This window comes from Sebastes umbrosus, chromosome 8, assembly GCF_015220745.1.
Source record: "Sebastes umbrosus isolate fSebUmb1 chromosome 8, fSebUmb1.pri, whole genome shotgun sequence".
Lineage (NCBI taxonomy): Eukaryota > Metazoa > Chordata > Actinopteri > Perciformes > Sebastidae > Sebastes > Sebastes umbrosus.
The window spans coordinates 25,226,911-25,242,136 of NC_051276.1; the positions used below are offsets into that span (position 1 = coordinate 25,226,911).

The 15,226-nt window shown below is 40.4% G+C and overlaps 1 protein-coding gene across 2 annotated transcripts in view; it reads right to left on the reverse strand.

Moving 5' to 3' along the window:
- Positions 1-15,226, reverse strand: part of adamts3 (ADAM metallopeptidase with thrombospondin type 1 motif, 3) — a 170,432-nt gene that overhangs the window by 82,346 nt on the left and 72,860 nt on the right. For both annotated transcript variants that reach the window (XM_037776856.1, XM_037776857.1), the window contains 2 exons: positions 4,185-4,268; positions 1,396-1,552 (listed from right to left, as the gene is read on the reverse strand). In XM_037776856.1, the coding sequence (XP_037632784.1) occupies positions 1,396-1,552; positions 4,185-4,268 (241 nt within the window). The remainder of the gene's footprint in view (positions 1-1,395; positions 1,553-4,184; positions 4,269-15,226) is intronic.

A 15,226-nucleotide genomic window follows, 5' to 3' on the forward strand; every position in this document is an offset into this window, starting at 1 on the left:
AAAACAGCTTGTTAAAAGGGCAACACGGAATTTGCATAATCATTTTGTTTTGCTGTGTAATCCCTCAAAATGAATCGAGGGCAGTCTGAATCTCTCACGACCATTAAATGTCAGAATAAACCACAGAACAAGTTACACATTTGCAAGCAAGGCTGCTTTTACATAAGGGATAATGCCGGACGAGGTGTCCATATTCAGGAATTAATGGACAACCTGGAGGCCATTAATGCCTGATTATGGACACATTAAAGGGCATTATCCTACCAGGTCACTTAGCAAAGGAAAAAAAATAAGAACATTAATTTATATATATATACTCCATTTTCCTGGTAACCCTGAGGGTTTGCTAATACCTGGAACAATCATTGCCATCCCATTAGGTTCTTATGCAATTGAAACACTGCTCCAGTAAACAGGACAGAGCTTAGATACTACTTGGCAACGGGAGGTATTTCTAGTCCGCTCACATCATAGAACCCTTTGGCTCAGCTACAAGCCAGAAAGCTAACATTATGCTAGCAAGATTAAACGTCAATAACATTGCACACAAACGGTTGAAAAACAGGAAATACAATTTGACAGTATGTTTAATAATACTAGCTAGCTATCCAGCCATGTCAAAAAAGTGAAGCCAATGCTGAAGTGCCTTAAACTTGCATTCTCTCTAATAGCCAGCAGGGGGCGACTCCTCTGGTTGCAGAAAGAAGTCTGACTGTATAGAAATCTTTGAGAAAATGAGCCTACTTCTCACTTGATTTATTACCTCAATAAACATTGTAAACATGAGTTTATGGTCTCAATCACTAGTTTCAAGTCTTCTTCAATACAGCATGATGTTCATTTAGTAAATTATGGTCCCATTTAGAGTCAAATAAACTATAAAGCAGGGTACTCAACGTTCGGTTGTACTTAGCTCCACCCTCTCGTGTCACTTCTGATTGCAAAAAAACAACGACTGTGGACTACTCAAAACCGTAGTCCACAAAGCAATGGGTGACATCGGGGTGACTATGTCCACTTCTTATATACGGTCTACTTGTAAACTTACTTCTTACTGCTTGTGTGTTCCAGTCAACACCCTATGGTGCTCAGAGGATGAGGCACTGAAGGACGAGTGTTACACTCAGTGTTGTAAATAAGATATTCAGATTGTTTTGTAGCCAGCGCATTCATTTAGAACGTTGAACAGACCGTTTCACTGGAACTACTTAGTAGGTGTCCATTATCAGGAATTAATGGACACCCTGCAGCCAATCGGAATTGAGTATTCACCCAGACGATGGTATAATGATGTGTATTGTGATGGATGACCTCATGTGACTGCTTTCAGATTAACCACACAGGGGCTGCTGCACATTCTCATTTGAATACTAGCATGTCCTCTGGGAGACTCACCCTGCATCCCCGTGGGGCCGAAGCCTTGGCGAGTGAGGAAAATTGCGTGGTCGTGGTGCTCGGCGTGATCAGGGTCACCTTTCTGCTGCACAAACGCCCAGCGGCACACGTTCTCCAGGCTCCGTGATGGGTTCCCTCTTTCAATGAGGCTGATGGACTGACAGGAAACAGAGAGACTCAGATTCAATTTCATTCTTTATTGTCTTCTATAGAGGAAACTCTACAGTCTTTACACAAACACTCACAACAAGTAACACAACAGGGTATAAACAGACAAGAACATCACAAGAACACAGAGAGAGAGAGACAGAGAGAGAGAGAGAGAGAGAGAGAAATGCATACCACTGAACCTTGACAGTGTAAATGAACATGTTAGTATTCTGTCAGCAGCCTCAAATTCCATATTGTTAATCCCATCAGGTATGAATAGCATTCAGGGTAGACACAGATTAAACATGGGGGCTCTGGGCTAATAATAATAATTGGATAGCAAACTGAATTTTCTCTCCTCCAGCCAACTGAAAATACATTATGCATTTTTACAGTATGTGTGAAAGAAAGTGGCAGAGCCCTGCAATCTGCATACATGTTCTTCCCTATTTAGCATCTCTGCTCCATTAGTACTGGCTATTGGATGTGTCACCAGCATGGGGTTGAAATAACCACTTCTCTGAAGCAATTATACAAGATGAATAACAGCGTGAGAACAAAAAGCACGACAGAATTACTGTATGACTTGTTTGGACTGAATGCTGTGTGTTTGTAATTGGTATTACTGTGATGTTGCGCATGAATAAAAGCAGATTATTAATAACAGGCATGAGACTCTGGAGCATGAGAGCATTTAAAGTAGATTAGAAATTAGTTTGAGCATTGAAAATAGACAATTTATTGCTCTGTAGAATGGTTGGTTCTGTTTGTTTACTCTTGATTAAAGGGTAACTTTGGTATTTTTCAACCTGGACCCTACTTTGCCATGTTTTTATGTCTAACTGACTAATGGGGACAAAAAATTACTGTAATTGGTCCAGTATTGAGGGAGAACGCTGTAGACGACAGCAGCTCACGGGTTGCAATATGGTGCTATTGGGGGAAGCTGGCAGCGTCATTTACGTCCACTAAAAGTGCTTGTTTTTGCAATGACAGGCTCTGATTGTTATTATAAGTGTCTGACATTATGGAAAGAGTCTCGCTCAAGGAGAAGTCTGGTTGTGAAATCTGGCGAGGTGACGTGTTGCTGGAAGACAACGGTGGAATAGTGGAATACATCCATCATCGAAATGTGAGTGCCAGCTGGGAAGAGTTTGTTGTGTTGGAGTACAGAAAGCGTAGCTTAGTGTTATCTAAAAGATTTTCAATATCATGGCTGAATATTTCGATGATTTCCACAATGTGGATGAGGTCTTTGAATTCGATGGCTGCCTCTCACACGACAGTGAGTATGGAGCGGGACTTGGAATCAATAACAAACAGAAAGCGAAAGGTAAGAAAAACATTTTATTTCTCTGTAGGGTCCTTTCCATAATGTTGTCAGACATTTATGATAACAATCTGGGCCTCTCAGTGGAAAAATACAAACACTTTTAATGGACGTAACGTTACATTGATGCTGCTCACTTGACCTTGCAGCTCAATTCAGTTACAGCGTATTCCCTCAATACTGGACCATTTGAACAATTGTTGTCCCCATTAGTCACTTAGACACAAAAACATGGGGAAATAGGGTTCAGACTGAAAAATACAAAAGTTACCCGTTAATCTAACGAAAGTGTTTGTGATTTTCTTTTTCTCTGTTTGCTGTAACAGCCAGCGGTGATGGCTGATGCTTCACCTCTGGGTCAGAGCTTTTGTTTCCCCGCAGCAAACAACAAATTGGTGTGCACAGACTTCAAGTGTGGGGAGGGGAGCATTTGTGGTGACCTACTGCAACAACACCTCCAACACGTTATCCATAAATAATTAGTTTTATCGATGTTATGTCTTTGCCAGGTCTTTGGCCAATGTTTAGGGTGATTTGTGCTGATAGAGTCTGTATTTATATCTGTATTCTCCTAACTGGTGCTAAAATGATCAATCAGTTAATCAACAACAGAAAGTGAATTGACAACAATGTTGTTAATTGACTAGACACGCCATAATTGTTAACACTGTAGCAGACCTAAGATATGTGTGTGTGTTCTTTACTATGCTTTATACTTGCTCTAAATCTTTCAGTAATACATTTTTTGTATTAAAAAAAAGCTGGAGATACTTTGTTTCTTCCAGGCATTTCGATTTCCCATTTCAGTTTTCTTGTTACTGTGCAAATGCAGTGTTATTATAGGCTTCTTCTGTCTAACTCTTGCATCCTTCTCCTGATGATCCTATGATTAAAGTTGTTGTTTTTTAATCAATACTGCACTTCAACTAAAGGCCAGTTTCTGTGGTTGACCTTTATTTAAAGAGTGCTTATTGGCTCCTTAATGTAACTATAAGGCCTTTAGCTCTGGGAAATTGTGATGTCAATTTTGTTTTTTAACATTTGCTGTTTAAATGATTCATAGATGAGTGGATAACGGAAATAATCACTAGTTGCAGCCATGTTGTGAAGACGAGAGACTTTAGTTTCTTTCAGATGTGATCAAACTCAGAGCAGAGTGAAGAGGAGCTAAAGTACAGTCTTCTCCCACTCACCAATCATTTTGCACTCTCGGAGGCAAATGCGCTCCTGAGTTTCTATCATTGTCTGGAATTGCTTCTTCTGCTTTCCAAACCAAAGCAAATTAACAGAAATGGACTGTGAAACTCACCTTGGCATACCCCAGCATGATCATCCTCACCAGGACCACGTTGATGTGGACTCCCAGCGACTCGTCGTGGTAAATCTCGTTCACCTGAGAAGCAGGGGAAAGACGTAATCCATCAGAGGTCACACAAGGAGCATTTATTTTAAGGCATCTGCGTCATTGACACGTTACACCCCCCTATCCTGTTAATTCTGGGCTTCTACTTTCCACTCTTCAGAGGAAGAGAAACATACCATTCTTTACAAATCACTCCATGAAGGACTGTAATCACAGACCTGTGCAACCACTATATTCTGGCATTCTGAAGGAGCCTGTAAAAGCAGCAAGGAAGCATCCTCTCATTATGTTCTTGTTCCTCACAAAACATGATCGCCATACCAGTAAAAAAAAAAAAAAAAAAAAAGAATAAGCATCTAAATAAAAGGAGCTTTTGGTTTGATATACATATGCTAGAGCTATGATCGTGCCCCAAAAATCAGGCCCGACCCTACATGAAGCCACAAAGTTTCTTTCCAAGCCTGATAAAAAACTGAATTATACATATTTATTATACGCCTTTGTTGAATACTCGATTCTGATTGGTCAATCACGGCATTCTATGGTTATTTCTTTGTAGCAGACCGTTGCTATGTACAGTATAACAGACCGTTGCTATGGGGACAGTTCTTATGTCGGACCTTTTTTGTGTAAAATTTCTTAAGTAGCCGTGTAATAAGCTGGATAATTTTACAGCGAGCCGGTCAAATAAACCCCTTCAGGATGATGCAAGACCAATCGCATCGCCCTGTTGGGGTTTATTTCACAACAATGACCGGCTCACTGTACATCTCTGACATGCGCCTTCTCTAGGGCTGAGCAGTTAATCGAAATTTTATCAAAATCGCAATATGGCCTCCTGCAATTTTCAAATCGCAGGAGGTTGAATATTTGTTAAAGGTGAAATGTGTGTCAAAATGCCGTTTTCATTGAAATATCGCCATGCTGCAGAGATGTCCTGGCCTAAACATCATATTCTACCTACTGAAGAAAACATCTCTGTTTGGTATTGATTCCTGCAAAAATCACACCACAATCATTTTAACATGTTTTTCAATGAAAATGACAATGATATAAAAATTATAATTCCCTCTAATATTGCAAATCATATCGCAATTGCAATATCAGTCAAAATAATCACAATCAGATATTTTTTCAAAATCTTTCAGCCATAGCCTTCTCCTGACGAATATTCAGCACAGCCCAAAAACTGTCATATGCCATTGCCATATAACATTTCTCCTCGTTAATGAGAGGCAGGAGTCAGGACTCTATTTACGGCAACTGCTGTCGAAGTCGATATTGAAATTATGCAACAGTAGGTTATTGATTATAGCCAGTGGGCAACCTCCTGTTCTGAAAAGTGAAGCCAATGCAGAAGTGCCTTAAACTTGCATTCTTTCTAATAGCCAGCAGGGGGCGACTCCTCTGGTTGCAAAAAGAAGTCTGATTGTATAGAAGTCTATGAGAAAATGAGCCTACTTCTCACTTGATTTATTACCTCAGTAAACATTGTAAACATGAGTTTATGGTCTCAATCGCTAGTTTCAAGTCTTCTTCAATACAGCATGATGTTCATTTAGTAAATTATGGTCCCATTTAGAGTTAAATAGACCATAAAGCAGGGTATGCTTTAGGGCGTGGCTACCTCGTGATTGACAGGTCGCTACCACGGCGTTGACCGGTCTGGGAGTTGTCCATGTTTTTGTCTTACAACTTTCACCCTTTCACAGTGTCTTTCCAGTTCATGAAAGTTAATCTGAACATTTTGGTTGCCTAAAAATGTCTCATTCAGCGTTCGGTGGTACTTAGCTCCACCCTCTTGTGTCACTTCTCGTTTCAAATAACCAAGATGGCGACGGCCAAAATTCCGAACTTAAGGCTTCAAATCGGCAGTCCATAAACCAATGAGTGGCGTCACGGTGACTATATACGTTCACTTCTTATATACAATCTATGATCATAGCACGAAGCATTCCTGCTCAACTGAAAATAAAAGCAAATCCGACCCGATTCAAGCCCGGCCTGAACCCAGCAGGTCGGGTCCTATCAGGTTCAGGCAGAGAATCACAACTCTAGCATACGTGTGTGTGTTTGTGCAAATGTATATTTATGAAAAATATTTATGAAAACTAAGGTCTTTGTGACAAAGGTAAACAACAAAGGAAGGTATGTTTCATGTGGATGGTTTCTGATGTGAGAGTGGGAATAAAAATGAGAAAAAAACAGTTGCAGAAAGAGCAAGAAAGAAGCATGCTTAGTATTCAGACCGTTGCTGAAATAATGTAAAGAGAGCTGGGTGAGTCAGCGAGCCTGGCCAGCAAAGGACTCTCCACATACAGCCAGACAAACATTTTCCATCAGAAAAGGTAAAGTGAGCTTTTTTTTCAAGCTGTGTTCCTATTTTAAGTCGCCCTCTCGCTGTTTGTCGCCTTGTTCTCTCAACATTATCATCTTCCACAGATCTGTGGTGTGTTTTTAATCAGCCAGAGGGATCAAATTTCCCCTCCGGGGATCAGCGTTGCTCACTGTATCTGTGGGTATCTGGGACATATTAAACACACTGATGGATTTTTTGTTTCGATTACTCCATGTGCATGTTCATTTATCTACCTGAGGATGGAGTGTATATGAGCCTCTTAATTTTCTTTTGTTTTTCGCTTAACCTTGGTATGAAATTCATGCCAGACAATATCCAAATGTATTATAATAAAACAGCAATAATATGATATGATATGATATGATATTACATGATGTGATATTATATGAAAAGCAATGAGGATTCACAGACATCCGTCTTCTATGTACATATGTAACTGTGCATTTTATTTTGTTACTTCACCAATAAAAACAATAATAATAATGAATAAAAAAATCAATAAATTGTGCAGAGATGTCATGCTTGTCAACAGGCATTTTATTGACAGCTGACCTTTAACAGGCTCAGTGTGATGTGTGTCTTTATCACTGTTGTTTTGCCACTAACTGATCGGCTGTGCAGTAAGCACCAATCAGGTCAGTGAACAAATCAGCATCTCGTCCAGCTCTCTGACACTGTGCATGTGAAAACCTCATGAGCAATCAGGAGCATTTGAATTGAAGCGACAGGAGACGTCACAGTGGGTTTCATTTTCTTTGGGCCAGTGATTTCTCACTGAGTTTATCTGCCTCATTACACAATATGTCAGTGTTTTCCTCACAGGCTAGAGGAGGTGGATGAACATACAGTATTCCAGCAGCATATAATCATTAAATTGTCCTAAGAGCACATTTTCCCCTATCGACATCTTGGGGTGCAGGAGAAGCAGGACAGTAAACTCCAGGTTCAGCAGTGTCCATTACTCACTGCTTTGGTCTGTATGAAGCAGCAATCTGGCTGAATGTGACCCGCGCCGCAGATGGGTGCTTTATTTTGAAAAGAAGAAGATAAATGCTGCTGATCCTGAACTCATATCTACTGGCAAAGCAGCTCCGCTCCCCCGGCGTCAGCTGCACCGCCAGCTAAAATTACACCATCTTTCTCCCACACGCTGATCTGCTCGCTTTCTAAAGGTCGGTCATAAGGATGTACTCGACATCACAGCAACTTCTTAACAGCTTCTTCCACACATTTACACTATAGGACTCACTTCCTCTTGCTGTCTGCCTGCAGGCGCTCATTTATCCAGCTCACGTACAGTACAGCTGGTCCGTATAGATGAAAATGGCCACAATACATCACTTTAGAGAGAAGCGGGGGATTGATGAGGTCGTCGATCAATACCGCCTACTTGATTGCTTCCTCAGCTGAAATGTCAAATCTCAAAACTTACTATCTTGTGTGTAATCTCTTAAAGAACGACGCTACTTTTCTGTTGTCCTCTCAAGTGCTGTCTTCATGTTGGAACTTTTGTAATCAATTTAGAGTTTTTTTCCCCTCAGCCTGTCTAAATTGATGCATTAATCTGAGCTGATTAAGGTGTTAATAAAACAGTAATGCACACAGAGCAGGGTTTCCCATTACATAGTGCCATCCATGGTGTATCATATGGAGAATAATGATATCAAATGAAATTAAATTTTTCAATTTCAATTCCGTGTTTCAGCAGAGCTAAGTTGGAGGCATCAAGGATTGTCTCTTGCTGTCTTTTTCTGCTCATGAGATGCACATGAAACGAGTCTTTGCAGACAGAGAAACAGGGAGTCTGCATGTGTGTCTGCCAGACTGTATGAAGGCTGTCAGTGCTGATGCGCTACAAAACGTGCATCAGTTAAAAGATCTCCGATTCCAAAGTTACAGGAGAGAAACTGAGATTCTCTTTGAGAAACAAGTTAAACGCTGAAAACAGCGAAACTGATCAAAACAACAGCGGGAAAAAAATGAATGAATTCTTCTTCCTTGTCAAAATCTGGCACCTACATTACCTCCAATACAACTCTAACTGCCGACAGTTTGGTTGGAGATTACGGTTGTGTTATGTTAGTAGTGGCTAATGTCACTGCCAGCCTTGTTGCTAGTGACATCACTTGAGGCAATTTATCAGACTTTGTGCAGACTTTGATGTGTAAAATAGGTGCAGTTCCCCTTTAAGAATGTGATATACACACCTCAGAAAATGAAGACTTTCAGCCCAAAACATCAATTTTTTTTTTACTTAATTTAGTTCAGATTGTGGATCATAGTCTTCCTCTCAAGCTAATGAAGAACTATGAGATGTTGCCAGAAGTATATGGACACACATGTGCACATGCTTTAATGCAGTGCTCAAAGTGGACCGGCACTTCTCATAAACTGGCTTTACTCTTCTCTGCCCTCTCCATATCAGGTTATCTGGGAGATCCATAATATACGGCACAATGCCAGCGTTTTTGCCCCGGCACGGAACATTTATATTTGTCTTTTTTTGTAAAATAAATATTGAAAATAATTTGGTTTTTCATCCACTTAAAAGGGAATCTTAAAGCTACAGCATTCAATAATATTTTATACAATAGTGTACTTCCAACTGTGTGACAACAGTTTGGGGCTCATTCCTGTTTCAAAATGACACAATGCTCCTATGCTCAAATCCACGTCCGTGGAGAAATGGTTTTCTCAGTTTGGTGTGAAAGAACTTGACATGCCTGAAGGAAGCCCTGACCTCGACCCCATCAAACACCTTTAGGATGAACTAGAATGCCGACTGTGAGGCAGGACTTATCACCCAACATCAGTGTTGGATCGCACTAATGCTGTTGCAGCAGAGAGGGAGAAAATCCCTGATGCCAGTTTACAGCATCTGATGGAAAGTCTGAACCCAGAAGAGAGGAGGTCGTCACAGCAGCAGATTAATGCCCATGGTTTTGGAATGAGATTTTCAAAAATGACCTGTGGGTGAAATGTTCAGGGGTCCATATACTTGCGTCTACCATCACCTCAGTGCTATGTTTACCTGCTGTGATAAGTACTATTTTTAGGTGGACCTGCGTTTACTGATGGTTTAACATGTAAGCAGCATTTTAATGTGACAGCTGGTGGAGGTTGAGCATATTTTTACGTTATACTTTATATATTTCATAAAAAGATCATATGTTTTGTTAATCTGTAAAATAACTAGTAACTAAAGCTGTAAGATACATGTAGTTGAATGAAAAGTACAATATTTGCCTCTGAAATGTTGTGGAGTAAAAGTATAAATTAGCATAAAATTTAAATACTCAAGTAAAACAAAAGTACATAAAAGTTGCACTTTAGAACAGTACTTGAGTAAATGTACTTACCACCACTGGGTAATAAACTGATAACTCAGTATATATTTAAATGTATATGTTGTTGCAGTACCCACATGTCACCAACAGAGGTCCATAAAAGTCATGAATTACTTTATGTCCCATTAAGAGGACTCATTAGTGAAACTCAGTAATGTGGAACCGCTGCTTCCAGCTCCTCTTGATGATATGGGTGGTTTCTACTATTTCCTTATTAGGTTTTTTTTATGTATTTTTACTGGCTGTGGATCCAGTGGAGTTCGATTTGGATGAATTCACACAATTAAACTCAGATATCTACACAATTGGTATCTTTTTTCATCTGATTCTGATTGCAGAAATGTAGATTATCATCATCCTGACAGTAAAAGCATCAAACTTTTGTCTGTTAACATGCTGATGTTGGTGAGAGTTGACATTTCTGCAGATGGCGGATTGGGCAAGACATAACTTTTTATTGGAGAGTTTTATGGTGAATGAGTCGATGTGTAATACTTTCTGTCAGAGGCTTCCATGGGAAATGTGCAGCAAATATGAAGCTGTTATTGATCTTTGACAGCCTGGTGCCACCGGGTGAAGCAATTTCACTCCTGCGTGTGTCTTTTTATGTGACCAAACAGATCCAACAGCAGCAGGCACAATCTTTATATAATTCTCCAATGAATAAAGATCCAAATAGAAATGGTGTGAGACCAAAAAAATATAGGCATAAAATGTAACAAAAAAGATGCCTAGAAATAACCTAAACATGTTTTCAAATGTTTGACAGAGAGGGTTCGATCTCATAGTTTTCCATAGTTTGTGAACATCACAGAACTGAATGAAGCAGCAAGCATTTAACTAAATTGGATTGCTGATTACAGCAGAATGTACTGAGCAGCCATGCATGTTATGAGAGAGAAGAAATACAGAGGGGAGTTCCTGCGCTGGGAGCTCTGATCGCCGATTTTATAAAGACAAATTGTCCCAAAAGTGCAGAGTAGTCCTCTCTGACAGTAAGAAAGCCTATGCTAGGCTCACTAATGGAGTCGCATTAGAGACAAAGGACGTGACATCAAAAGAACTTAATTCTTATCTCATTTACTGGAGCAGGTTGGGGACCAAATGCAAAGCTGGAGCAGCGCTGAACAGATTAATAGTTTGTGTGTGTGTGTGTGTGTGTGTGTCTGGAAACTACAGTGTTGTTGATCACACTGTTGACATTAGTGCACTAATTACGATGCACATTTACATATGCAAAAACACTCATCCATACATGTACATGCATACAAGCTCATTACAATCAGTTACAATTCTCTGGAGAACAGAGAGGATGGATAAGTGGAGGGAGAGAGGAGAAAAGGAAAACGAGAAGATGAGAGGAAAAGGGAAGATGATTTAAAAGTAGAGGAGAGGAAAGGAAAGGAGGCAAAAGGGAAAAAGAGTGGGTAAGGATGAGAGGAAAGGAAGGGAAGAAGAGGATAAAGTAAAATAAAAATAAAAATAGAAATTAAGATAGATAGTAAGATAGTTAGATAGGGTAGAAAGATAGAAGAGAAAAGGACAGGACAGAAGAGGAGAAGAGGAAAAAGAGGAGAGAAACGAGAGGAGAAAAGAGGACAGAAGGGAAGAGGAGAGGAGATTAGGTCAAAAGGAAAAAAAGAAAATGAAAGGAGAAGAGAAGAGATGAGAAGAGGGGAGAAAAGAGGATGCAAGGATAGGAGGGAAAAGGAGAGGAGAAGAGAGGATAAGAGAGGAGAGGAGAGGAGAGGAGAGGAGAGGAGAGGATAAGAGAGGAGAGCAGGTCATCCTCTAATCACAGAGTTGGTGGTTCAAACCCCAAAGTGCTCCTGGTCAGACCAGCTTACTTGGCTGCAAAAAGCTTTGTATAAAAGCTTCCTTATACAGTCAATGCAGCCATTTACCATTTAGAAAGATAGAAGGGAAAACAGACAGGGGGAAGGATAGAAAAATAGCACGGAAGATGAGAGGAGAGAAGGGAGGATGGGAGGATAGATGGGAAGAGGAGAGGTGAAAGGCAAGGAAAGGTGCATCTGAGAGCAGAGTCTGCAGGTCTGAGTGTGAGAGAACCAGAGAGGGTGAGAGAAAGGCAGGCAGAGGTCCAGACAGACAGACATGGCAGACTGGAGACTGTTGTCAATCATAGTAATCAGTGTTCAGAGGCCAGAGCTGAGCTGCCTCCAGTCGAAGCCAGCCGGGACCTCTGCTGGAAAAACACCATAAATAACCTCATAATATCATCACTGCCGGCCATAGCAGCACAGAGAGAGAGAGCGAGAGTGAGAGAGATGCATAAGGTGTCACATTTTTCTCTGAATTACGATATACTGTATGTATATATACGTGTAATGTATACGTTGTATACTAGTATGACCAGTTAGCTGTACATTATCCCGCTTATTACATAGCTATTTACTTAAGAAATCAATAATTTCACACAAAAACGGTCCACTAGAGTCCGAGATCAGAACTGCGCTCATAACAACAGTCTGTTATGAAGAAATAACAGACCGTGGAACGCCGTGATTGACCAATCAGAATCGAGTATTCCACAAAGCCGTGTAATAATAAGCGATAAGTCAATGTTTTGATTTGTCAAACCTATGAAATCAAAATTATTGGATTAAAACAAAACAAAAAATCATACTTTAGATTTTTTAACCTGACATCATATTTTACTTGTAATTTACATTTACCATGACTAGTTTCATAAAATAATTCTCTTTTTCATGAGTATTTTTATTGTTCAACTAATGAACAAATAGCATGTGTTGTATGATTATGAAATAATAAAATTAGGAAGTTTCAGAAGTCAATTCAGTTAACTTTCGACTGTTTAACCCAAACCGAGACTCCAGGAAACACATGACTGATGGTGCTCTGATTGACTGCTATCAACAAGCACATAGACTGAAATCTTTCTAATCAATCCACAGAAACAGAACAGAAAGCCTCGATCCACTCAGCAGATGTGCCTCATCTGGACAGTGGTGGAAGCCAGTCAGTATTGTGATTTAAATAGCTCATTTCAGCTTTTAACTAAACACAATATATACAATCATTGTGTTAAATAAAAACAATCCCATAAAAGGTAAAAGACTGCAAGGGAAGTGTGTCAACAATATTATGCCATCAATGCTTCTGAACACATGCATCTGAAAGGATTATCTTTTGCACCGCTGGCTGAAAAGGATTTTAAAAATATTTCTGGGTCGACGCCTTCACAGGAAACGCATGAAAAGTAATCAAGAATACAGCCAGTCGTCAGATAGCGGGGCTGAAGCTGCGACACACTCACCCTGATAAAATCAATGGGAGCGGAATCCTGTTCAATGCTGGCTCGTATATATATCTCCTGCTCATACACAGAGGCGTCATCCGATCCGTTTGTTTGATATTGTCGGCTCGCTGCTTTCATGTTTCAAGTCTAATTGTTCTCCCCTACAACATGGACATTATCCGACGGCTATCGCAATTCATGTGTCTTTATGTATGCGTGGCACACGTTCAACCCATCCCCCGTCCCTCCAGGAGACTTTGATCATCAGCGGACTTGTTGCTGAGGAACAGCAGCTACTAAAGTTATGCCACTCTCCACAGAAAGCATGAAGCCAAAGTATTTTTCTCCTGCTTCTCCGTCTGCATCAAAGGCCTCGCCATGCAGCCAGCAAACGGTCGCACACATGGCCAATTTCTTCCACCACTACAGAGGCCGTTCTGTGGCCCCCTGCTCCCTAACCCTCTGTGACAACTTGATGAGTAAAGACCGCGATCCTAATCCGCCTCTTGAGGCAAATGACCGTCTGAATCAATTACCAAATGCCAACGAAGAGCATCTTAATTAAATGATCCTGCTGTGCTGAGGTGAGACTACATTGAAAACAGACGCACCCAGAAGGCAGGATGAGCCCTGCTTGGGATTTAATGGCACACTCCTTTGTGTTTGAGCAGGACTGGTGTCCTGGTGTGGACCCGCTGCGTGTCGTCTATGATCATCCTAGATCTGTCGATATAACAATGAACCACAGCAAAGCACTCACAGCAGAGAGGCTGTTGTTAACGCTGACGGCTCATATATTCAGATCATGACCAGCTACAATCAGTATGTGATTGTTATGGCAGATTAGAGGGTAGTGTAACCTCCTCTGTAATGTTTCTGGCCCTGGGAAACAGAACTGAGTGCTTACTAATACTGACTCAGCTCTCAGAGGACATGGGGAATAAAACAACAACTGAGTTTAGTTGCGGTTTCATGTCGAAAACTTTAATCCAATACAATTTACAAAAACAAATTTGGATAAGTAGTTGCCCCTGCCTCCTTTACACCTTTAACCTCTTCCACTCCCCCCTCTTTAACATAGAGTTTATGTCTTTTTTGGGAGGACAGGGGGTGTTTAGGGGGAGATAGCAGGTCAACAGTAGATGTCACATAGAAGTGGTGTACATCATCTGAAATCTGGGAACCTGAAGATTAATTTAAGATGCAGCTCAGCACTGTGTGTCAAGTTGTTCTAGTCATAAATCACAAATAAACATTGTGTTTTGGTTTGATACCTACTCAAATGTTTAAAGTTGTGAAAGTATAATGGGTTAGAGAATTATGATAGAAGTATATGATGGGCATTCCCATGCTCTATTATGTTTCTTAAGTTGTTGCAGCAATTTTGGGGTTGATACCATTTGTTGCACAGATTGTGTGCTAAATTTAACCATTTTTTTTACCAGAGAATGAATCAATAAAGATCAAAAATACTAAATTAAAACATATTAAAAGCCATGCTGTGATTTGGGATCAAAAACTTTTGACATTTGGAGATTTCTGCAAGAATGATATTTTTTGGGCGACTGGATGGCGATCATTTGGTGATGTTCTAGAAACTGCTCAGAAACCCCCTTATTGTCAATCTACCTAGGAAAGCCATGCATCCTCTGAATGCCCTAGGTTTCTAGATTGTGGTTGTAAAGTTTCAGGACTAACATCATCACACATGAATACAGTTGGGCTCATTGGATCCACAAGAGTCTCAGCTTTACAGTGATACCCAGTTTATGTAATTTCAAGACTGTTGTCTTGAATGTGTTTTCCCCAAACTGCATGTGATTATCATAAAGTGGGCATGTCTATAAAGGGGAGACTTGTGAGTACCCACAGAACCCATTTTCATTCACATATCTTGAGCTCAAAGGTCAAGGGACCCCTTTCAAAATGGTCATGCCAGTTTTTCCTCGCCAAAATTTAGCATAAGTTTGGAGCGTTATTTAGCCTCCTTCTCGACAAGCTA